This window comes from Triplophysa dalaica, chromosome 6 (assembly GCF_015846415.1).
Source record: "Triplophysa dalaica isolate WHDGS20190420 chromosome 6, ASM1584641v1, whole genome shotgun sequence".
NCBI lineage: Eukaryota > Metazoa > Chordata > Actinopteri > Cypriniformes > Nemacheilidae > Triplophysa > Triplophysa dalaica.
In genome coordinates, this window is record NC_079547.1 from 6,743,225 (window position 1) to 6,766,788 (window position 23,564).

Here is a 23,564-nt window from a genome sequence, read left to right on the forward strand (position 1 = left end):
AAAAAATGTCAATTTCAAATAGGTAAAGGTTCCTTCACATAAAAAATCTGTCATGAATTACTCACCCTCAAGTTGTTTCAAACCTGAACAATTTCTGTTCTGTTAAATACAAAGACATATTGAAGAATGAGATTTCTGGGTTGATTAAAATAAGTGATAGTCAAAGGTGCCTCAGAATTCTTCAAAATGTTTAATTTTGTGTTCAAATGAATGATTTTTTTTCCTACTATGGTAGTCACTGGTGCCCTAGAATTCTCAGTTTCTTATATGTATCCAAATATCTGTCTTTGTGATCAACAGAACAAAGAAATGTACACAGGTTTGGAAAAACTTGAGAATGTGACAGAATTTTCATTGTTGAATGGACTTTCCCTTAAAATTGATGAATTTTGCTATGTGTGCATGAACTAAAAAAAAATGTTGTTTTAATGAGTGGCTCTCTATAAGGCTTCTGGAAGGATTCGTAAACTACCCATATTGACACACTTTTACGGTTTTCAAATGATGTTACTGTTTCATGTTCTCATACAACATAATATAGAGCTGAAACGATGTAAGCAGTTTTGTTTATTAAAATGGACGTCTTTACAATCTGTACATTCCACCCACACTGGCATTGATTTACAAAGCATATTAATAGTATCATTAACAGTTGTTATCTATGTGCATATATAAAATATGTCAGAGGCTATAAAGAGATATAGCAATGTAGAGAATTTCCATTTACACTTAAACTGGAAAAAAAAACTAGTCTCTGTAGACAATTGGATGGAAGGAATTGGTAAATTTAGCTGTTACACATGTATGAACAGCAAAGCCTCCGTCAGAGATCAATTTGTTTGCTTGAATACAACATGGTTTACAGTTTACAGATTATTTAATGGGACAGTTCACCCCAATAATAATTCTGTCATTTACTCACCCTTGAGTTGTTCCAAATCTGTATACATTTTATGTTCTGATGAACACAGAGATATTTGAAAGAATGCTTGAAACCCAACAGTTCTTTGCCACCATTGGCTGCATGGTAGGAAAAATAACGATGGTATTAAAATGTGCCCCAGAACTGTTTGCTTTCCTACGTTCTTCAAAATATCTTCTTTTGTGTTCAACAGTACAAAGACATTTATTAAAAACATCCTACTATGGTAGTCAATGGTGGCCAAGAACGTTTTAGTTACAAGCTTTCCACATATCTTTCTCTCTGTTTATTAGAATAAAGAAATGTTAACAGGTTTGGAACAACTTGAGCATGAGTAAATGAAGACTGGAGGAAAGTGTCCTTTTTGGGTGAAGAGTTCCTTTAGGACTATAAAAGTGAAACTTTTATATGGAGTCAAATCAACCCTCTGGCTTAGTCAAGGAGTATTTTACTTAGTCATTTTCAGTTTTACACACTTTGATTGAAGAATATTTATATAAGACTGTGATGTAACTTTGAAAAGCAAAACCAGATTTTAAGCATGGAACATTGTGGAAAATCGTTATTTTTATATCTCAGTAAATCTCTGCGACTAAATTGATGAAATGTATTTTATGATAACAATCATATTCATAATTAAGAAAAAATACATTTCATTTCTCCCACAAAATATTAAACAGACCATGACAAAAGACGCAAGCAATCAGGTAAAGCTATAACCGTTCAATTTCCGAGTCCAGAGCGAGAAACTTTGGTTTTTGATAAAAACGCCTAACCATTTTTTATAAATCTGGTTGTTAGAAGAGATGTTATTTTTACCTCAACCATGCTAGCCGTACACAAACCATAGTTATATTGTTACCCTAGATACCACTTTATCTGCCCGAGGCTGCATTAACTGTCAAGTGTTTTTGCGTTGTACAGTGTTTACAATGCATGTATGCCCATATAAAAACATTTCAAAAATGTCAACAAAGCCACTAAACCAGCCACCGTAAGGCAATGAGGAAAATGCTAACAAACGATGCAAGTTTTTCTGAATGATAAACGTTTAGTTTGATGTTCATTAAAATGCTTCATCACTCATTGTCAGTGTTGTGAATACACACAGGCGGCCGATAGAATAAATCGTTTTTCAACACATGCATGCACACACACACGGACACACACTCATTCACTGCCTGACACACACAGAGAAATAAAGGTCATCTGGTCATCCTCTTACGCAAGTTCCAGACAGGAGCCCTTATGTGCTCGGCCCTCTTGCAACATTTGTGTGATACGGGTCCAAAACCAGCGCTTGTTGAGCGCCCGTCAGTACCCTTCGGCTTCATGTGTGGTTGCTGTGGTGGGCATTCTCTTGCTGCCGCTCTACAGGTATGACCAGGGCTTTTTTGGTGACACAGTGAATATGAACAGGTGTTCCGCCGGGCAAGCAGGCACAGTCTGGCTCACTAAAGGTATTGTGGCACAGCTTGCATCCCTTCTTTTCAGACACTAATATTGGCCCACCTCGATACTTCAGCTGCGTGAAACGGGAAATAAGAATAATGGATGATTGTGACACTTCTCTAGAAAACAAAAGCATTTTGAGGTTTAAAAACCCAAACTTAGTAAAACTCACCCTGTCATGCTTAAGCTGGAGGTTTTCTGCACGGGCCAGCCCTACTGCAACCCGGGAAGTGCACCCTGCGTGCACGCTGGACCTCAGTGCCCCGCAAAGAAAAGGGCGGAGCAGTGGTAAAGACCACTCCTCCGGGAGGAGGTCCAACACCCGCACCGCATCAAAAACGTTAGCGTGCCGGTTAAGCAAGTCTACAGCAGCTATGGTTTGTGGTCCTCCCGGTACATCTGGGTCCAGATAAACACTCAGGAGTTGGTGGAAAAGGTTCTGACGGTACGCCTGGTCCTGATTTACAGATGCCCAGGAGCAGTATTCCTCAGCTGCAGGCGAGTCTTTCAGCTGGTGCACCAGAATGTGCAAGGCTTTATCATGTTCCTCCAACTTTCCATGTAGTGTAGCGCGCTCAGGTAGTAACAGCTCGCAGTCCTGAAGTTTATCTGCAAAATAATTTATACTGTAATCATTCGGGCAATGTGTATGCTTAACAAGACTTTGGTTTACAGACTAGGTACCCACTTAATAATAACTGTACTCTGTACAGACTGGACTCCTTTAGTAAGTGTTGTAGTTTCTGGCGGGCAGCGGACAATTGTTCCTCGGTGACGGTTGGTCTCGAGATCAGCCCGAGCACTCTGTCTGCATACAGCACAGCCAGATGGGTGTGATACTTCTCTTTCTGTAATATCAATGACACACAACAAGCTGAAAATTTATATTTTCCGTAGCATATTACAGTGTTTATTTTAAACGACTTCTCACTGCAGATCATTTTTTTATTCATGTTCCCTCATATAAGGGTTGGGGCAATAATGAATTTCCAATGGCCAAACTTCCAATTTCTAAAGATTTTTATTATCATTTTAATTTTTAGATTTGATTTCTTTTCTTATATCAAAAGCAGTTTCACTCAGATATGTCCCATTTCGGAAGAAAATACCATTGCAACTTGTTCTTACCTTCAATCTCTTCTCTAATACCAGGTGTTCCAGGTAAAGCACAAGGGCTTTATTGTGCTTCTGCAAATACCCAATCACATCATCTGGATTTAAATGCCCCCTCTTCCCTTCAGAGTCAGGCCTTTTGGTGAAGATCTGGACACCAATCTGTGAAAGACACAACAGATAGACATGAGTTGTGTGGCTTGGAACACTGGGTCATGCATTCATTAGGATGAGGATAAAACACAAACCTTCTGATCTCTCTGTAGTGCCCAATCTGCATGCCGCCACACAAGGTCAAGGTTAGAACAGAAACTAAGAAAGTCTACGACATACTCAAAGAGATCTGGTCGAGTTGAGTCCTGGAGATCCCCCTTGACAATCTTAACCCACATCTAAAACAGCACCACAGAAAATTGCCATCAGTTATCAAGTACCTGAAAGTCTTTCCAATTGTGAGGTTATTTATTAGAATAACATTTTGGTTAAAGACCGCTTGTACATTTAAAGTCCCCATGAAATGAAAGTTGCGATCATTTTTACCTCAGTATTCGGACACATTTAAAAGGAGAAAATTAGTGGCTGTGTCTTGCGTTTTTCACTGCGAATTGATTGGTTGTGTGAAAACAGCTGTTGCATTGATTTTGAAATGAAACTGGCAGCAGACTGACAGTTGAAGGGGAGGAGTTAACGGATGCTCTGGCCAAGCTGTCTAATTTTTATAATTTGAGATGGATAGTCATTTCAGGGCGGAAGTGCATTTCCAGATTTTAACTGAAGATTATGAGGCTACATGAATTTTAAAAGTAAAATGACCCACATTGATCACCTAATTACTATAAACGCTGCAATATTTCATGAAAAAAATAAGAATTGTAATTTAACAATAACAGGGACTTTAAGAGTACATTTACACAATTTTTTTTTTTTTTATTAAAGTTTTTCTTTTGCATTTTCAAAATGTTTTTGCTGGAGAAACATAATACATATGTGCAGCAGCACCGGCATATTGTTTTGGGTATGCTCGAGCGACTGAACATGTGCGTGACGTCATCATTTTCAGAAAGTTCCATCTTGCAGTTCACACTGAGACAAAAACGGTGCCATTTTCAGAAACTTGTACTTTGAGACCCGTTTTTAAAAGTTTTCAGCTTTTAGCTTGTTTTAAACAATCTTATTTGATTCTTATATCTTCGTTTATAAAGCCAGACTAAATGTCTTGGGTCACTTTCCTTGTCAAGAGAAATGGCGGTTAAAAGGTTTTTATAACACTTCAGTGAAGTGTTTCTGATACTCTTAAAAAAAAAAAACGCACAAGGTACTTAAATGTATAAAATTGGTTTCGTGGAAAAAAACTTGATTTTCCCAAAAAAAAGTTTTATTGAATAATAAATGTTTTTTAAATGAATGACTTTGACTGAATAATGAAGAAAAAGGAGCCAATAAGAGCTCAAAAGATGGAATCTCCTTTAATATTGTTAAAAAAGCTTCTCGGTGTGAGACCTCGAGCTGCTTGATAAAATGGCAAGAAAACATTAATGCATAGTATAGGCAAAATGTGACTACGCTTAAGTTGCTAAAATATGAAAAACTGTTTTAGTTGCAAGGTAATTCTGTATAGTTGCAACTACTTCCCTTTGTTTTATTCTAAATTATTCTAGTATTCTAGTATTATTCTTAATTGTGGGAAAATATGAATAAGTAAATGATTAAATTAGCAAATACTTCTGACTGGTGTTGTAAAAGTATCCATAGAATTAAGATTATTTTTTTTACATATTTTTATTAGAAAATAAGACAGAAATACTTAGAAGCATAGATATAAATAACTAGATGTTTTAGCATCTGTTTCTATGGGCCGTTATACGTAGGTCGTCCGCCATATTGGGACGATGCAAGCCGGTCCAGAGCAAGCTGACTGTGTATGATTATGAAAACATATTTACTGGTTGTAAACTCAAACATTATATCTGCTACACTAACACATGACAACAAAAAAAGGAATTTAAAATCCCTGTGGTTTTCACAGCCACTGTTACTGTTGGGGCTTTCTAGCAAACCGTGAGTGATGAAAGTGGACCGTTCTAAGACACATCTAGGTACCTGGAACATTTGGGAGAGGTATATAGTTATATATATATCTATGCTTAGAGGTTCATTTTTGCAGTGTTGATGTCACTTCCTGTACATATCACAGCAAGCGAAAGTAGCATAACCATTTTTGGAAATCATAACCAGAACCAAAGATAAAATAGTACATTCATTAAAAAACATATTGCACCTGTAAAGCAGCAGAATCTTGGCCATTGTAGTGATACAGAAGCCCAAGAGCAAAATACCTGAATGGAGGGGAACATAGTTAAGATATAAAAAGACTAAAGTAAACATTGGCATCTACTTCATAATGCTATAAAACATGTGCTGCCATGGCAACTGACCAATACATCATGATTAAACAGACATATCAACAACATTTGATATTGAACAAGCCCTTGTGCGTTTTATCTTGGAGTGTTTGCTGGAGCTCTACAAGAGCATTTCAAGATCAAACCAGGATGGAATCTCTCTTCGAACGGCTAGTTAAAGACAAATAAAAGCGAATACCCACTTGAGATGTTTCTCCAGCCAGGGGGCGCAGTCTGTCAGAAGGCAAGCGTTGTCCGAGGCCAACAAGTCCAGTAGACTGTCATGACCTGTCTCTGCATAGAGTTTCAACAGCGCCGTGTCCACATCTTCTCGGAAACCGTTAGCACTTTCGACGCTGCGCACCTCGTGCAAATAGCTGATGAGGAAGCGTTTGAAGCGCTGAACTTTCTCCTTGTCACCCTGCGTTAGGTGGTTTAGATCGGCGAATTCGTGAAGCGGAGGATGACTCCGCGTGAAAGTGGAAGAGGCGGGCAGGAGAAGAGGATACAGGGAGATCAGTTCTCGAACGTCCAGCTGTCCTTTCCTGAGATTGACACAATATTTACCAAATTATTTTTTCATAACACCAACACCATGAATTTGTCTCTCCATTTGAATTTCAACTTTTGAGGACAAAAAACTGCATTTTACTGTTCTAGAGTAATGAACACTCATTTATTATTATTTATCATTATATTTACAATTTCCCTTTGAAAGTACATTTTTATGTACTGGTTCAAATACGGATTTTTTCAGAAACTAACAGACTGGAGCTTTTAGTGATGCACGGATGGCGGTTAAATCCGCAGGCGCTGCGGATGAATCGCGGGTCGGATAATAAAAAAATACATTCGGATTAATTGCGGGTGGGTCGCGGGTGGATGATATCATATACAATATTAACAACATTTCTCTAAAAATACAAATGTGTTTTCAATGCATTTTTCATCAGGCGCTAATTTGCAGTAATTTTAAAAAACAGATCCGAGAGAAATTTAAAAAGGGAGAATTAAAAACAAAACAAAAGGTAGGAAAGAAAAGTACCGTGTGGGAGCGTTTTAACAAGCAAGAATCAAGCACTGGGTATGTAATATGTAACGACTGTGAGGCATTGTATGTATATGAAAGCCATAAGACTGGTACTTCTAATATGGTACATCATGTGTGTGCTAAATCAAAATATTAGATTTAAGTATTTAAAGTAGTGGTGGGCCGTTAACGGCGTTAACGCCGTTAACGCAGTGAGACTATTATCGCGCGTTAAAAAAAATGTCGCCGTTAATCTATTCTCAAAGTTGGGTTGGCAGCTGGGACTATACTACGCAAGCTATGATGACTTTCACCTTGATATTTTAGCGCGGATGTATACCAGCTTAACTGCACTGTACGCGGCGAGAACGATATTTTTCAACTCGCGTCATTCGCGGAAGCAGAAGCCGGCTCATCATCTCATAACCAGGGCTTCATTCGCGCGATTCGCGCAGCAAGTAGGTCTATCGCCTCTTTGCATTAACACATAAATCACCCGCGCTTGACACGCCATTCGCGTTTGGTCTGATCACAACATAACGTTACTGTGAAATTACCGCATCAAACGTGACGTGCTAACATGGATGCAGCTATGAAGCCGCCGGGTTTGCTTCAGGGAATATTCATTTTTAAGAATCTTCCCAATAGAAACATCGACAAGACTAAGGTTGTTTGCACCTTGTGCAATGCGGAATTGGTTTAAAAAAAACACTTTCTCTCAATAGGTACTGGTCTAGCTTTAGTTGAAACCAGTAACTTTGTATTGAGATCTGCTAAATGACTAAATGTAAATGTACTGTAGGAGCTCTTCCAGTCTCAAGTACCACCTAAACGGAAATCATCCCTTAGCTAATGCGGAAGTAAACACAAGTTCATCTTATTGAACATAATTTAATTTTCATCACCAATTATCATAGTAGAACAGCTTTCTCAAGCAGTTTGTGATGCATTTTGGAAACAGGAGATGAGCCCCTGGTCTAATGCGCCACCTGGCTTGAGAAACCCGTTCTCAAAGACTTACTTTTAGTCATTATTTGGGTAGCACACATATTCTGAATGCCTTCGGCAGAATTCAAATGAGCCATTTTAATCTAGATTAATCTAGATTAATTTTGGAATTAATCTAGATTAATCTAGATTAAAAAAATTAATCTATGCCCACCACTAATTTAAAGACAAAGACAGTGCTAGAAAATTTAATGAGTAATTTAAAAGACGATCGGGTCCGGGTCGGGTGCGGATATCTATAGCAGAGAAAATTATGCGGGTGGCGGGTGGATAATTTATTTGAAGCAGCGGATGCGGGTGACATTTTAGATTATCCGCTCATCTCTAGGAGCTTTAAAACATATAGAATGGAAAACTGTAGATTTACGACATTTTTGACAGCCATTAGTTTCTGTTCTCTATCCAGATTTGCATACAGCTATTAGGGTCATGTGCGTCAAGGGAGAGGCAGCGATTAACAATGAAGTTAATTAACTCAATTCGATCACCCTTTGAAACATCTGGGCCCAAGTGACACTTAACAGTGTTAATTACTTGACAAAATTGTGCACATCACCTAAAATGTTCTTTTGCTTCTAAAAATTTAAGCTGGCCAAATTGGATGAATCCTGCTTGCTGGAGAATTCTTTTGTACAAAATCTAAAACAAAAAAAAAAGAGACAAAAATGTCAATAAAACATTTGCCCCAATTTTTCTCACATTTTTTTGCCCTTGTTAGAACGGTTTAAGGTACCTGATACTTTTCCTTGGGAATGTTTCTCTGCGCGGCCTCTGTAAGAGTCAGGGCCTCCTCGACTCGATGGCTCACCAACAGGTCTTGGATCTGACGATCCAGAGGGAGAGGAACCAGTATATACACTGCCTTTGTAGAGGCCAACACCATCTTACCTGATTCACGAATAAAATAAAGACAGAGAATTAAAACATAATTGGAACATAATGCTTGTATTCACACAAAACGCAAACAATCACGTTCCATGATCTTTATTACTTGCGGTAAAATTTAGTCATTGTCATGTGGGTGACGCGAAAAACATCACACACTTGGGAGTGTCTCCACTTACTTGGACTCCTCAAACAGATCTCATCACGCAAATTTCTCGCTAGAGTTGGAATTTTTCAACTTGTGCGGATGTTGCGATTATTACAAGTTAGCATCTGTTCGCATCTTTACATTGACATTTTATGTTTACTTAAGCAAAATGCTTAATTTGCGGTTAGTGTGAACACGTAGAAGGTAAGTGACACGGTTTTATTCAAAAGATAAAGACATTTAAAGTGGATTGCGGGATGCAGCAGTGTTGCTGTTTGTGTAAGAAACACAAATAAGCATTAAAAAGGAAACAAAATAGATAATTGGAACATAAATAAAAAGGAAATTAGATATAAATATATGCCCTGTAGAAAAAAACAGCATACGCTGGGTTAGATATGTTTTGATACTGGTTTGACCAGCTCAAACCAGATATGGACCAGGACATGACCCGCTTAAACCAGCATCAAAACATAACAAGACAACATATGCTGTTTTTTCAACAGGGTGTGTACACGTAAACACAGTAACTTCAACATAGTAATACAGAAAACATTAAACTCATTACATAAGCCACATTCCCAAAATAAATGAGAATTTATGAAGTCTGAAGGCTGAACCTGATGACTCCACACACGATTAGACAGCTAAAAACTGATCAGCGACAGACCTGATCTAAGCCTGTCATAAAACATTACTTTGTGTTATCCCGAGTAAATTGCCTTCTCTACTTGACTTGCTTTATTAAACATGAATAAATCTGCTTCACCACCTCCTAATTCAAGCCAAGACTCAATCAAGCAAGACTTGACAGGACAAAATGTCTTTGCTGCTTTGTAGGGAAATTTAACTCAGCACTTCACAGAAATCAATACTTGTAAACACTAGACTGCAGCACCAGCATTAAATGGAATACCAACTAAGACAGATATACAAATGCCTATATCTGTGACATTCCACACGGCTCCAGATAACAGTTTTTAATAAAATTATTGCATGAGGTGAAAGTGTGGTTTCAAAAATTCTCTTAGGAGAAATATAAACACAAGGCTATATATTAACAAGAAGCCACATCTAAACTATGAATGAGGAATACTGGCTTTATTTATATAGTCCACTTTCCAACTTTTTCCAAACTGCAACTTGTTAACTTACAGCCATAAACTGTCTCCTTAATATCAGCTGACACTTTCCTTTAAAGATTCCCCAATAGACATCTACTCACTATCAAGAAGTTATCCTACCAACCTTAACAGTCTATAAATACTCTCTTGAGGGTTAGTTGTACAGTAGTTACAGTTCAGTTCAAGTCAACTAAAAATTAACTTTTAGTTAGCACTAGCAGAATGTCAAAGACTACTATGAAAATAAAAGTTTAACCAAAAACTGCAACAGTCATCGCAGAAGCTACAGTTAGGTACCACCTTCTAGTAAAAAGAACCAATCATTAAGACTGACAATTCTCTAGGGGAGTGGTTTAGGCTTGTGAATATTTGGAATATTATAATATACAAACATATTTGGAATATATTTGGACCATACAGACAATATTTCCTTAAAGAGTACATAACATGAGTCCATGAAAATTACATTTCATGCAGTATGTAATGTTGCCGTGTTTGAAAGTAAGCAGTCTGCCAAGTTGTAAATCCGAAGGGGAATGAATAACAAAGTTATTGGCTTGGAAAAAAGGGAGTCGAGACTGAATCACGCAAACCAGTCGTCACTTGTCCAATTCGCGAACCACCTCGGCTTTTCGTATCTACATATAGTCCGCGCCTACATTTTGCGTAGGACAGCCCGCGAAAACTTCATTCTTCTGCCCCGAACATTGAAGCTCGTAAACCTCATTCGCGCTAAACCAATCACTGCAGGCTAGACCATCTGGCCAATCACATCAGACTAGGGTAGCGGAAAAGAGGGAATTAAAGAGATGAATCTAAGAACAGATCGTTTGAGAGTCAGTCAAGAAGTAATGTAAGAATAACTGCCTATTATTACGAAATAATAGCGTTTTTACACCTTCTACCTACATAAACTTGTTATTGGACACTCCATAAACCAAAGTAGGACCTTAAAAATATTTACAATTAGCCAATTTAATCTTTCCACAAAAATTGTATAAAGGTCATTCCGTGTCAACTTAACCCGAGGTCCACGGCCCTGTTTTTTTTTACAAAATTAATGAAAGCCAAAATATTAAATGCCACTGATTAATAGTTATTAAGTCATCGATTCATTTGTGACAGGAGGTAAAAATGTCAATTTTCATCAGAAATGTGGAGCCATATTAGAGGGGGTAAAATGACATGAAAAAATGTCATAATTTTTATTTACACAGAGATTTGTAAATCTGTTGGTAAAATCTGTTAATTTGAGCAATCCTTGATGCATTTTATGCAAATGGTGACAAAAATGAAGAAAGTGGCCAGGACATGCGTTATATGTTATATGTGTGTGTTGTCAACCACAACTGGCACACACAGCACGAAGACCTGCTTCGTTTAAATTTTGTAGGTGGCGCTATAGAGTCAGTTTTGCCACACTTCATTCTAAAACCCATATCAGATGTCGAGCCAGGAAATATTCTAAATATGGTTGATTTGACACGGAATGGCTCATAAGTAATAATATGTCATAGATATTTTTATTCATTACCTGTGGTGCTAAACTTTTGAATGTTAGTGTTTTTGGTGTTCTGTCAGCTAAACAAATGACATATTAAAAGCAACTGTCCTTTTATAGCTTGATGACAAATCTCCTCTGACAAAGGTCTTCAACACAAAAGGTTCTTTGAAGCGAACAAAGTGTTAGGGTGACTCTAACCTTCAAAATCTTGCAGTAGGTGTCCATCTCTGAAAGGGAGCGTCTGTTTGAGCTGCTGGTCCAACATGCTGTGAACAGTCACAAAACCTTCGTCCAGCGCAACCACATATGGAAAGCACACAGATGCTGCGATCACGTTCTCTGACCAGCTCACCGGTGCGCGCTGAGATATGCCCTCCGCGTTAGCAAACATCCCTGAGAGATGAAGATACAGAGACCAGCATGACTCATGCTAAATAATCACCATGACGACAGTCAGAGACAAAAAGAACATCTCAGGTGGGATGTGGCTGAAGCTATAATAGAAGCCGTAAACAAACAAACAAATAATAGACATAGTTAAAGTAAAAATGATTCGTCACATTGACTCCCCAGGGTTATATCAGGCACCTCCTTTAAGAAAATAGACAAATTTGTAATCCAGCGTCTCTGAGAATTTAGACCTAGAAAATAATCGTATTATTTTTATCTACATAAGGGGTCACATATTTTATTGTCTGCTTTATGATGGCAAATATTTCCTGGAAATCCTTAAATAAAAAGTTTTACATAATTTGGATTTCTATAAATAAACAATAAAAAACGTTATGTCAGGGCAAATCTGGATGCATTAAAAATATAGGCACATGCACTTATCTGTCCTGTTTTGGGTCATTTAACTTACCGAGACCCCCGGGGGCAGCCAGTAGAAACTCTTCCCGGCCGATCCTTTTAACGATAGGTTTCCTTTCTTCACAGTCGTACGGAAAAAGATCCTGAGATGCTGCCGTGCTGTAGTTCAGAATCATATACTGTGTGGACAGGGCCAGGCAGATAAAGTACCCATCCAGGCTCAGGGCGCAGGGCTGCTCCGGTGTGGCTACTTCCTTTAACACTTGTAACCGGTCCTCATAGACCAAACAGATCTGGACAGCCCGTTTGCGTGCTGACACCACCGCTATTTCTACGCAGAACGGGTCTCCCGTCACCGGGTTCTCATTAATACAAAACGCAGTCACACCTTTCAGTTTATTTCCTCCAGTGGGCACAGGTTCAAGGGTAACCATGTCCACAACAGTGATGGTTGAATCACAAAGAACAATGAGACGTTCTAAAGCAGAGGCAGCTTTCAGCTCCAACACCGGCTTTTTTAAGCCAAGGAATTTATGTAGGAGCTTCTGGGCGTTGTATGCCGGCATGCCCTTGGCTGTTGTGTGCTCCTCTAGTAGGAAGTGATGTATGAAGCAGTCGTTGGTGCCCAAATACAGGTGTTTACCACAGCATTCAATGCATTCAATGTTAATTCGCACCTTGTCGCCCATCACCTGTTCCCGCTCCACGGCGGGAACAAGCTCGAAAGCTTTCACACTCATGGTGCCGCCCACATCTATAGCAAAAGAGACAAGGACAAACACAGTTCAACTTAAAAATCAGTATGAGAGGATAAACACTGGATTTAGAGATAATATGCTTACACCAGGGCCATTTTTTCTATGAGACATGCAAAAAAGGCAATTTTGGCATAACCATAACTATAACTAGCTGCATCAACCCAGCTATTGCTTTCACATGCATTACAGCCCTACATGAGCTCTCATATGACAGTCAGGAATAATTCAGATCAAGTGCTTCGATTACGGGAGACTATGGTTGCGTCAAAACCCACTAGAGCTGTCGTCATTGCTTTGGCAATTATAGGCGATTTCAAAAGTGAGCGTAGCTAAACGGTGCGTAAAAATCTGTATAAGCAGGCAGGTCTCTAGGCTTTACGACACATGCTATGTGTTTGAATGCGCTTGTGCTGCGGCATGCAGAGTGCAGGCGAGCGGTGTGTCATAGATCCGGGTGGATGTCATACCCCAGCCGCGGTCTGTATGGTCCTGATTTGAGAGGTGGCAATGGTTTCACGGCCTTCCCGTTTCATTCAAGCGCACCACTCCACCTCCATCCTCTCCCCATGTCTCGGCGATAGCGCTTCCTGTTTCTCCACCGAAATGCATCCGGTCACGTGATGAGGGCGGCATCTAGCGTTTTGGCATTTGTGGAAAGATAATTCTGGAATAAACTGAAATGTAAAGAACTATATAGATTTTTGAATCATGTATCATAATAATTTACAAATTCTTCAATGAAATATATTTTATGCGTTGTAGACGCACAGTGGGTGGGATGAGGTGGTGGGTCGTGCGGTCACGTGGCTGTTGCGGTGATGAAAAGAACGTTAGCAATTAATCTCGTTATTTTAATATAATGAAAAGTAAAATACATTTTATTTTTTTAACATTTTACTGGGTCTTGAGTCTTGTCTGAGATTATACCTGATGGGTCTGAAAGGGTTGGAGCCTCTTCGTTACATCTTACATGTAAACAAATCCAATTTCAACCTATTTGCATGTTTAAAGCAACTAGTCCGTTTTAAATGTATTTTAAATGTTTATTCATTTTATTATTAAACATGAGTTAAATTTTATCCACAAGAGGGAGCCATGGGCTAAACTCAAGGCCAACCAATGGAACTGTACATGGATTTCAAGGGATATTTCAGTCAATTTTTTGAAGCTCCAAAAAGTGCATCCATCGATCAAAGTTCGGCACGACGTGGCTCTTCTGAAGCAAATGAACGTGTTTGTTTAAGAGAATATCCATATTGAAATTAATGATAATGTCTAGCTGCTAAGTAGTAGTTTCGGTAGGCTATGTTAAGCTGTTATCTTATAATGGACAATCGGACTCGTTCTTTTAACAGCAGCTGGTGATTATGACAAGGCATGACAGAAATGTGGGCTGTTTAGGTACATTAAACCCAAAAGCGTTTTAGAAAGTCATCCGGCTCGTCCCCTCCCGACCGCAGATTCAGGTTAACAAGCCCCTTTTCCGTCCGTTTATCAGTCAATACTCAGATTTCCCCCCTTCATAAACATGCTACACAATAAAAACGCTCTGTGGTTTAATCAATTTAAACAATCAAAAACGATGCAAAACATAGGTATTTTGAGTTTGTGATAGTGTTATGGAGAAAATGACTTTCTACTCTCCATCCACACTTCGCTCACCTCAATGCAGAACATCCATTATTTCATGGATTTTGTATCACCATACTGCCTAAACGTATGTACATGCAGGAAATGGGATTCAAATCAAAAACATTGTCCCCCATTTTGTGTCCCCCCACTTCTCAAACCAGAGTTATACCCTTGGCGGCACTGCTCGCCTATATGAGTCCGAGCCCAATGCAGAGAACGCTCTCACAGGTGTACGCTGCCCTCACTGCGAGCATCTTCCCTGAGGAATCCAGTGACAACCATCCTCGCTCTGACTCTGAATCCTCACCAGAGCGGTTGCGGATCTCGGCATTGATTGGTCCTCTCGGTCGAGACGGAACATAAGTGGTTTCTGCAGTCGGGGCGCCGTCATTAGCCTCCCCGCCGGAGACCCGCTCCCTTCTTCCCAGACGTCCACCAGGAACACACCAGAACATGGTGCATTCCCCGCTCCACTTGTGCCCACAGCACTGTCCCTCCACGTTGACGATCGGGGCTTTACGAAGCTCCTGCCTCTAGAGGAATATGTGGCCACTCACCTCTGCCCGTCCTCAGCCAGTGACTGGGAAGCGAGACCCAGCCACCCTACCAAGCCGTGCTGCCTTGGTGACAAAGTCTTATGCTGCCATCGGCCAAGCTGCTTCTGACCTACACGTGATGGCAGTACTCCAAGTCATCCAGGCGAAGCTTCTCCGTGACATGGACGAAACTGGACCCGACCCGGTGTATTCCGTGAGCTGCACAGCTCAACAGATCTGGTTCTAAGCGCCACGAAGATCACCGCCCAAGCAGTCGGACGTGCCATGGCCATTCTAGTGGTGCAAGAACGGCATCTGTGGTTGAATCTGATGAACATCATAGACGCTGATTGGGTGGCCCTCCTTAATTCTCCCATCTCCCTGGCTGGCCTGTTCGGGGGTTTTTTTCACTAAGCACTTCACAGAGGAATAGGAGTTGTCACATGCCATGCCCTATTTCCTCCCAAAGACGCTGGACATCACAGCTCTAGGTCCCAAGCCACCTAATCTCAGGCACTCCCATCCGGCTAAGCATGGCAGTCTTCCCAGGATGCAAAGTCCCAGTCCCAAGTTGATGCTCGATCCTGCAACGACCCCCAATACCTGTGGGGTGAAAAACCTGAGGAGGAGATAAATCTGGAATTGTCCGGACCACCCCCGAAGATCCTGTGCTCCCCAGTCCTCCGTTCACGTCAGGGTGCTGGACACGGTGCAAATGCTGCAGGTTATGGGCCTGCTCACACACTATGCGCTCCCAACCCAATCTTGCTGTGATAGCGAGACCACTATTTTTATCTCCTCACAAATTGAGCAAATTTACTCCTTCAACTAGATTTATACCAACAACTCTGTATTTACCAGCGGAAGGCGGCATTCCACCAGCGTATGTCAGCCCGTGTCCCACAACCCCGCAAACACTCGCCATCAAACTTCATGTCTGGCCATTCCAGGCTTATTGGATTCATATTGGATCATAGATGTGATAAAAATGGCTACTCTGTATACAGTATATACTTAATATATAATATACCCCGGTGTCAGGGGTATATTACACTCTGCAGCTGCCAACCATCATGGCTTTGGAGAACCAGCATCATATGTTGAAGACAGATCTACTGTAAATACATTGTTTTTACTATGGCATATTATTTTATTTATGTATCTGCATTTGTGCTCTTTGAAATGGAATTTTCTTATAAACATATTGCCCTGGTGTATTTGAGAGCAATAAAGGTATTAGAGCTCCATAATGAAACAAGCATTGGAATTTGCTATGGCTACAGAACATCTGATGCATATAAGAAAATACATGTTTACGATATCAATAAATGACAAATACAATTTATTCAAAACAAATATTAGCACGAAAAAGATAAACAAGAAACATTTTTAATAGGTAAATCTTTTGATTTTACATTCACAATGAACTAACTCGTTATTAAGTTGTTCAAAGTTCAAAAAACTTTTTTTTCAGACTTAATATGACACAGTTTTATGATAATAGACCTTGGCATGCACAGAAAGCCCCTTTAAAACTGATTATGTATAGAAACTCTTCATTAAACAAATATAAAAGCTGGAACTTTGATAGAAGAGTTAAAGGTTTGGAAATGCGTTGTGTGATCAGATATCTTTGCCACAGTCAGGGCACAGAATTTCATCTCTCTCAGTCAGGAACCCACGACCCACCAGGGACATCGAGCATTTCTTGCAGTTAAAGCAGTCGTTGTGCCACTGTCTCTCTTCAAAGGAGATGTATTTGCTACCTCCTAAGCCTGTAGAGAGGGGCGATAGAAAGCAAGATGGCTGACCACTATAGAAATATTTTAATGTGAAATATAGGTTATTATTTGCTAAAAGGTAAAGAAGAAAAATGTACAGGTGAAGTGTGTAATTTCTGTGCCACTAGATTTCACTTTTTTCTCTCATACACAGTTTAAATCTGGCATATTCTAATTTTTTTCACCAGTGGCATCAAACACTAACAAACGGCCGGGTTTTTTTTCAGTTTTGGCCATTAGAGGCCCCCATTGTGCTTTTGTCTAATCCTTTGTTTTCAGTTATTGTTTGCGCCTGTGCCTCGTTTCCCTTCAGTGTATTTAAGCCCTTAGTTATTTGCTCTATGTTTGAATGTTAGCACCCAGTCTCTGTGAAATGTTAGCTGCTCCAGTTGGATTCTCTTTTGGTAACTCGTTTATTTTTTAAGGTTTTTTCTGTCGACGTATGTACCTAGTGGATTTACATTGACAAATGCTGATGAATGCTGACACAAATGCCCCCGTCTCATTTTTTTATTGGTCAGTAAAAGTATTAGTCCCACCCAGAATGTAAAGAGTAAGTCAATGTTGTACCATATTGTAAAGAATTGCAATTCCCTTTGTTGCAGATCAATTATACATTTTACCCTACGAGTGGATTTTATTTATTTATCAAAAGTACAAAATCATTTGTTGTTTTATTCAACTTCACAGGCTACAACTTAACAAGAACCTTCAAAAAATAAGATGTAAATATGGAGGCTGATGAGTCATACCACTAATAGGGGTTGTGCAGGCAGCACACTTCTTTGCATACAGGTTGCAGAAACAGTTGAGGCAGTAGGCAAAGTCATCACGAGAGGTAAAACGCTGGCCAGACAACTGCTGCTTACAGCCAGTGCACAGGAAACAGTCCTTATGCCACGGCTGGTCATGGTAGGTCACGCCCCCAGTGGTGATTGGCTAAACAAGAACAGGAGTCATTGCAAGAGCTCTATCTCAGGTTTGGTTTGTGTTTATTTAAAAAAAGCATACATAACACATTACTTAAAATATTTATGTAATATAATTATGTCAGTCTTCATTATATTTTGGTACAGCACTTGGGTGAAAAGTAAACACAATAAAACTACAGCAGCACACATTCTCTGTCATCCACAGTATGTAAATATATATTTAATATAGATTATATTAAAATAGATTGTTAATTGTATACATTTATAAATCACTAAGAATCATTTTCATAATGTACAGGTTAAATGTAAATGAAACATCTTTAATACGCTGTGTAATGGTGACGTAATCTTACCTTCTTGCAATTCACACACTGCAGTGCAAACTGCTTTTCATAGCAAGGGACGCAGTAGTTAGTGTTTTCCTTAGGAATGAAGCTTTTCGTACCAATGGGTTGCTGGCAGCGCTGGCAGGTAAAGCAGGTCTCATGCCAGCTGTTCCCCTTATGCTCCATCTTTCTTGAGCCTAATAGAAAGGGTGAATCAGATCGACAACAAATCTTATGCTTTTAGTACACAGCATTCAGTTTCCAAAGTTAAATGTTTTCAAGAACAAGTGTGAATGTCACGATGGGCAAACTATTGTTTCCTCACCTGGTATAACAGTCTTCTTGCACTCATAGCATTTCGAGGAATACTCATTCGAGTAACACTCCGTGCACAGTAGCTGATCATCCTTGGTTGAAAATGGTTTGTCCACCAGAGAACGGGGACATTTGAAGCAGTGAAAGCATTCATCATGCCAGTGACGATCCTTGTAAGACAGATCCTGGATGGAGAAAAACACATTGAAGTATTGAAACTTTGAGCCTCACATGCATTAATCTTGGGTTAAGGAAGAAAAGTGCTTGGCCTCGGTGGTCTTTTGGGGTCATTTTTTCAAGTCTTTGAACAGCTGGTGGCTTATTCAATGTCAGTTTCACAGCAGGTCGTTCTCCCAATCACGGCACGATCTGCCATTTGAAGTGTGTTAGTGAAATTGTCGTGCGCTGCGAGCACACATAGCCTCAGGATAAGTGTATGACACAGCGTTTTAATTATCCACCAATTTGGAAGGAAAGACAGCGTGTGTGCTGGCCCAAGGTGTTTTGAGGTCATCCTGATTGGCTGCTTCTAAAGGGGGGAGGCGGCTAACTGGGCCAAGGACGTGACACACAGATGTGGCCCACTCCAGGCTTGTCTTCTAGCCTCCTCACCAGGACTAATGACCATGTAATGTGACACAGTAATAATAGGAGCACAAAGTCTGCTCCACACCATCGTGTATTAGTAAACTTTAGTGTATTGCCATTGACCCGATATATCAACCCCCACATTTACTGTATTTTCTGGGTGATACTTGCATACAGGCAATCCCAGCACTATGGATGTGACATTTTCATTCAAAAATTCTTAGAGAATGTATTTATTACCAATATATTGAACAATATGTTCATATTTTACTAAACCCCTGATGATAGAGTAAGGACATCAGAACAATACAATGACCAAAAAGGGAGATAACATACTTTGTAAGATTTCTGTGAATTAATATGGGACAAACAAAAAGAAATAAGGAATTTGGACTGTTACGGATGTGAGAATTCCATGAAAGGTTTGACAATTCACTCACATATGGAAAACTATGCATTAAAAACTTTAAGAGAGGATATTTAAACCACCAACTATTAACATCTGACATATGAGTATGGTGAAAACCCTGGGTTAAAACTTTTTTGTCTTAAGGTTGAAATTTGCATGGAATTGCTCCTATGGAAAACTCATTGTCACAATGATATGGATGGGAGCTAGGGGGTTGCTAAGGGTTTGGAGTGTAATGGAATTCTTGATGTCCTGCCTAGAAAATATTTTTATTTAATACCAAGATTTATCAATATTTACAGTTTTATCTATACAGCCTACTTTGCATACCTTTATATAAATAATAATTATATGTAAACTAATAATTAAATGGCCTGTATCTTTTATAAATGCTTTAGTGTACCTCTTAAGTGTAAGTTTGAAGTTACACAGGGTTTGTTTTGTCCTTGAAATGACAGTAAAGGATTATTAGCCATCACCAGGGTCATGGGGTGCTGGTAATTCCACAAAAGCTAATCTGCTTTCTTTGTTTGGGTTTGGCTCACACCCCAGCAATAATTTCCTGATGCATTCAGCCAAAATGAGCTGGCCGTTATTCTCCCCTTCCACTCTCCATGTGACCTCATGGCTTTCTGGGGGGTCACACAAAGCCCCAGATCATTGTGCAGTGTTACTATATAAAAATGACATTTTAGCAGTTAGTCCGTGCTAAGACCTTCTTGATCTAGACGCTCAAATCCAATCAGTTTCGGTTTTAAACTAATCTGCCAGAGGAGTCATTGGTTGTGTTTTTTTAAAACTTACTCTGCTGTTGCAGCCGATGGGTTTCTTGCACTCCTCGCATGTGTTGGAATAAAGGCTTTCATAGCACTTCACACAATATGGATTTTCATCACGCAGAACATACTTCTTTCCAAACAGAGACTCCTTGCAATAGTGGCAGTCATAGCGGTCTGCCATCTTGGGCTTTGTGTGCCTGAAAGATAAAATTGTTTTTATGCTTTAATTGCTTTAAATGTTGCAAACATCCAGGGTTGTTGATAGTCGAAAATACATTTGGAGACTTTTTTGGCATGAAGCTGATGAGCACATAACCCAGTAGGCCTATAATACCTGTTCTGCTAGATAAAGTCTAACTATGACACACACTTTCTAAAGAAAGAGAGGAAGGCATGCCAGTGTATTAGTCCAGCTGTTCTGTCTACCTCAGTAAAGCTCTGCTAATATTTCTCTGTTATCCTTCAGAACTGTGTCCAGACCGGAGTTTGTGAACACAACGCCATAATCTCCACACCAATCCTGTGGTCTAATTTCACAGATAGTCTCTTACCATTTGAAAATGTATCTTTCTTTTTTAACTTTGTTGAAGATTCGTATTGATTAGCATTAAAAAAATATCACAGCGCTTTGAATATTCATCCTAGTGACTAAAAAGAAAGCATGATCTCATAGATGCCTGTGTTAAAACAGTCTCCCACAGAGATGTAAAAGAGTCCACTAAATCTATGCCGTGAACAATTGTCAGAGCACACACTGTTGCTTCTGAGCAACTTCTTTGATCTGACCTAGGTCTTACGGGCTGGCACTAATACTGGGCACAAGATCAAGAGAGATTCCAGCTGTCCCATGTGTGTCCCTTACTATCCGGAAAGAAATATATTCCTTTAGTCTTAGACATCTACACACTTACAGAGAATTAGCATGGTATGTAACAGATGGAGGTCTAAGCACAAGGTCCTTTTATACTAAAGGTCAATCCACCCAATCATGCCCAATTAAACCAGACGTGATATCATGAAACATGAAGCTCATTAAAGATAACAAGAGGGTGTCTGTGGGACATTTCAGGACAGGTGCTGGAAAATATGTCTCAGACAAGCTGCGTTGTCCAAAAACCAACAACACCATTTTTCATACCAGACCTGATGTGCACACTTCGAATCAACAAACGCAACACCAAACACCAACATTCTAAATGCTAATTCACACTGATCTACAAAATGCCATGAGGGGTTTAGATTGATCCAACAAACTACAACAAACCACTGAATGCTCCCATAAAAGTGTTGAACACATCCTTTGTGATACCAGCATGCTGGTGTTTAAGCGTTAGCATCTGTAATGTAATTCCTTTTCAAAATGCTTTAACAAATAAACAACACTAAGCCAGCAAAATAGACAGCAACTACAAGTTATGTGAGACATTTTCAAGCAGTTGTTTTACCAAACATACATTAACATACCTAAAATTGTAAGGATTTGAATACCAAGGAATGCACATACTGATGAAATGTATAGTCTATACGCATCAAGAGTTGCTTTGGATAACTTTATGAATCTAAGTACTTTTACATTGGAAAAATATGATAATATTAATATTAGATATTGGTCTGCTCGTCGAAGACTGCAAACACGTTTATTCCATTAGATACTGTATACTTACATTCAATATTCTTCAGTTTAAAAGTCAGCATCTTATTATAAAGAAAAAAATCTATAATAATTTAGAGAAAGCTACGTAAAGCTAAAATGGAAGCTTTGATGAAAAGATGAAAAAACTCCAGAAGAGATAAGATCATATAAGAAAAGAAAATAGACAAGACAATAAGAGAAAAGAAGAATTTCGATGTTCACTTGCCTGTGCTCTTTAGCGGTGTGCTTCTTTGAACTGTCTGGACTGTGTTTCCTGAAAGTGAGCTGTAGGCGCTCCTCTTTATTGGATAACTTTTGGATGGGGCAGTGGGGGGATTGAGATGAGTGTCCAACACTTTATCAGACGCTATAAATACTGAGTAGCTATGCTCTTGAACAAATGCAACAATTCAACAACATAATGATTCAACTACATCATTAAATGCTTAACTATCATTAATTCTGAGTAAAAGAGCCAGAATCTACAACAAGTAAACTTCTCAACCAAGTTCAGAATAAACAGCAATGAAATTATACCACAACATATACCATATACATGGACTGGACAATAATTTAATTGGAGGAAACAGTTTGGAAGATCATTTTTCAGATTCTTATCCATTAGTCATTCGGTTACTTGATTTATTTAGTGTTTAACATGAAAAGGTTGAAAATTGAGCACTTATAAAACTTGTTTTGAAAAAATGCCCAACAGAAGATAAAGTTTAATGTACCTCTCAAATCACTCTCAGTGAACAATGGATCTTGTTTACACAATGTAGCACTCACAAAAACTCTCCAACTCAAAAAAGGTCTCTGCCTTACTCATAGTTCCCACCACCTCAACACCTGAATCTTAGTTACAGACTGTGGACACAATATCACAGGTTGCTAAGTGATAGAGTGGAGGAATAGATAGGGACTCAAAAAAGCCTTTTTCACAGTAGGTGATGCCTTCTGATGGGACCGTGAAGCTCAACGCCTGTTACTTCATGTCACTGTCAACTGTCAGTTTCATTTTGCTTACAGCTATAGCTAGAGTCCAAAACGTCATGTATGTTATCAATTAACACATTATTTCCCCCAGTCAGATTGTGCTTTGTGTCTCAGAATTAGCAATTCAGTACCATGACAATAAATTTACAGCTGATTACACCTCAGTGTCGTGTACATGTAGTATACATTTCTTTAGGCACACTTCATGCATTCAGACAGAGATGTTTTTTACACACAATCACTGTTCTCACAACAGACAAATGCTGCTTTGCCGTTTATGTCAAGTAACAATCTTGCTTCAAATAAGCAAGCATTTGAATTAATGCAATGTATGGTTCAATTAATGTCATTTACTGTAAATGGTTGAAATTTGTATTAATGCATGGTTGAACTCTCAACAATGCTCATATGAACCTTTCAGACACACCAGCCTATCAGCCAAGATCCAAATATAACCCAATGTCATGAAGCGATCAGAGAA

General features: G+C 39.2%; 2 protein-coding genes across 3 annotated transcripts; both read right to left on the reverse strand.

Moving 5' to 3' along the window:
- Positions 1–553: 553 nt before the first annotated feature.
- On the reverse strand, positions 554–13,763 carry tgfbrap1 (transforming growth factor, beta receptor associated protein 1). The gene is made up of 12 exons (XM_056750151.1): positions 13,624–13,763; positions 12,451–13,152; positions 11,787–11,981; positions 8,661–8,815; positions 8,484–8,566; positions 6,093–6,434; positions 5,766–5,823; positions 3,736–3,879; positions 3,503–3,649; positions 3,063–3,222; positions 2,547–2,983; positions 554–2,447 (listed from the first exon to the last, which is right to left on the reverse strand). The coding sequence occupies exons 2-12, from the start codon at positions 13,136–13,138 to the stop codon at positions 2,253–2,255; spliced, it is 2,604 nt and encodes an 867-aa protein (XP_056606129.1). The 5' UTR covers positions 13,139–13,152; positions 13,624–13,763; the 3' UTR covers positions 554–2,252.
- A 2,936-nt stretch (positions 13,764–16,699) lies between these two features.
- fhl2b (four and a half LIM domains 2b) lies at positions 16,700–22,405 on the reverse strand. Of its 2 annotated transcripts, none has more exons than XM_056751587.1 (6): positions 22,314–22,405; positions 20,480–20,651; positions 18,689–18,863; positions 18,391–18,560; positions 17,858–18,044; positions 16,700–17,099 (listed from the first exon to the last, which is right to left on the reverse strand). In XM_056751587.1, the coding sequence occupies exons 2-6, from the start codon at positions 20,633–20,635 to the stop codon at positions 16,948–16,950; spliced, it is 840 nt and encodes a 279-aa protein (XP_056607565.1). In that variant the 5' UTR covers positions 20,636–20,651; positions 22,314–22,405; the 3' UTR covers positions 16,700–16,947. The 2 variants fall into 2 exon arrangements, with proteins under 2 accessions (XP_056607565.1, XP_056607564.1); XM_056751586.1 differs by lacking the exon at positions 22,314–22,405 and adding an exon at positions 22,119–22,300.
- Between the last annotated feature and the right edge of the window lie 1,159 nt (positions 22,406–23,564).

Coding starts and splice junctions, on each gene's coding strand:
- tgfbrap1 (XM_056750151.1), bottom strand. CDS start 13,138: ATGAGTGTGAAAGCTTTCGAGCTTGTTCCCGCCGTGGAGCGGGAACAG. Junction 11,982..12,450: donor GGCTGCCCCCGGGGGTCTCG/GTAAGTTAAATG, acceptor TTCATCTCTCAG/GGATGTTTGCTAACGCGGAG. Junction 3,650..3,735: donor CACTACAGAGAGATCAGAAG/GTTTGTGTTTTA, acceptor TGTCTTTCACAG/ATTGGTGTCCAGATCTTCAC.
- fhl2b (XM_056751586.1), bottom strand. Junction 18,864..20,479: donor CCATCGGCTGCAACAGCAGA/GTAAGTTTTAAA, acceptor TTCTCCATCCAG/GATCTGTCTTACAAGGATCG. Junction 18,561..18,688: donor CAAGAAGACTGTTATACCAG/GTGAGGAAACAA, acceptor CCTTTCTATTAG/GCTCAAGAAAGATGGAGCAT.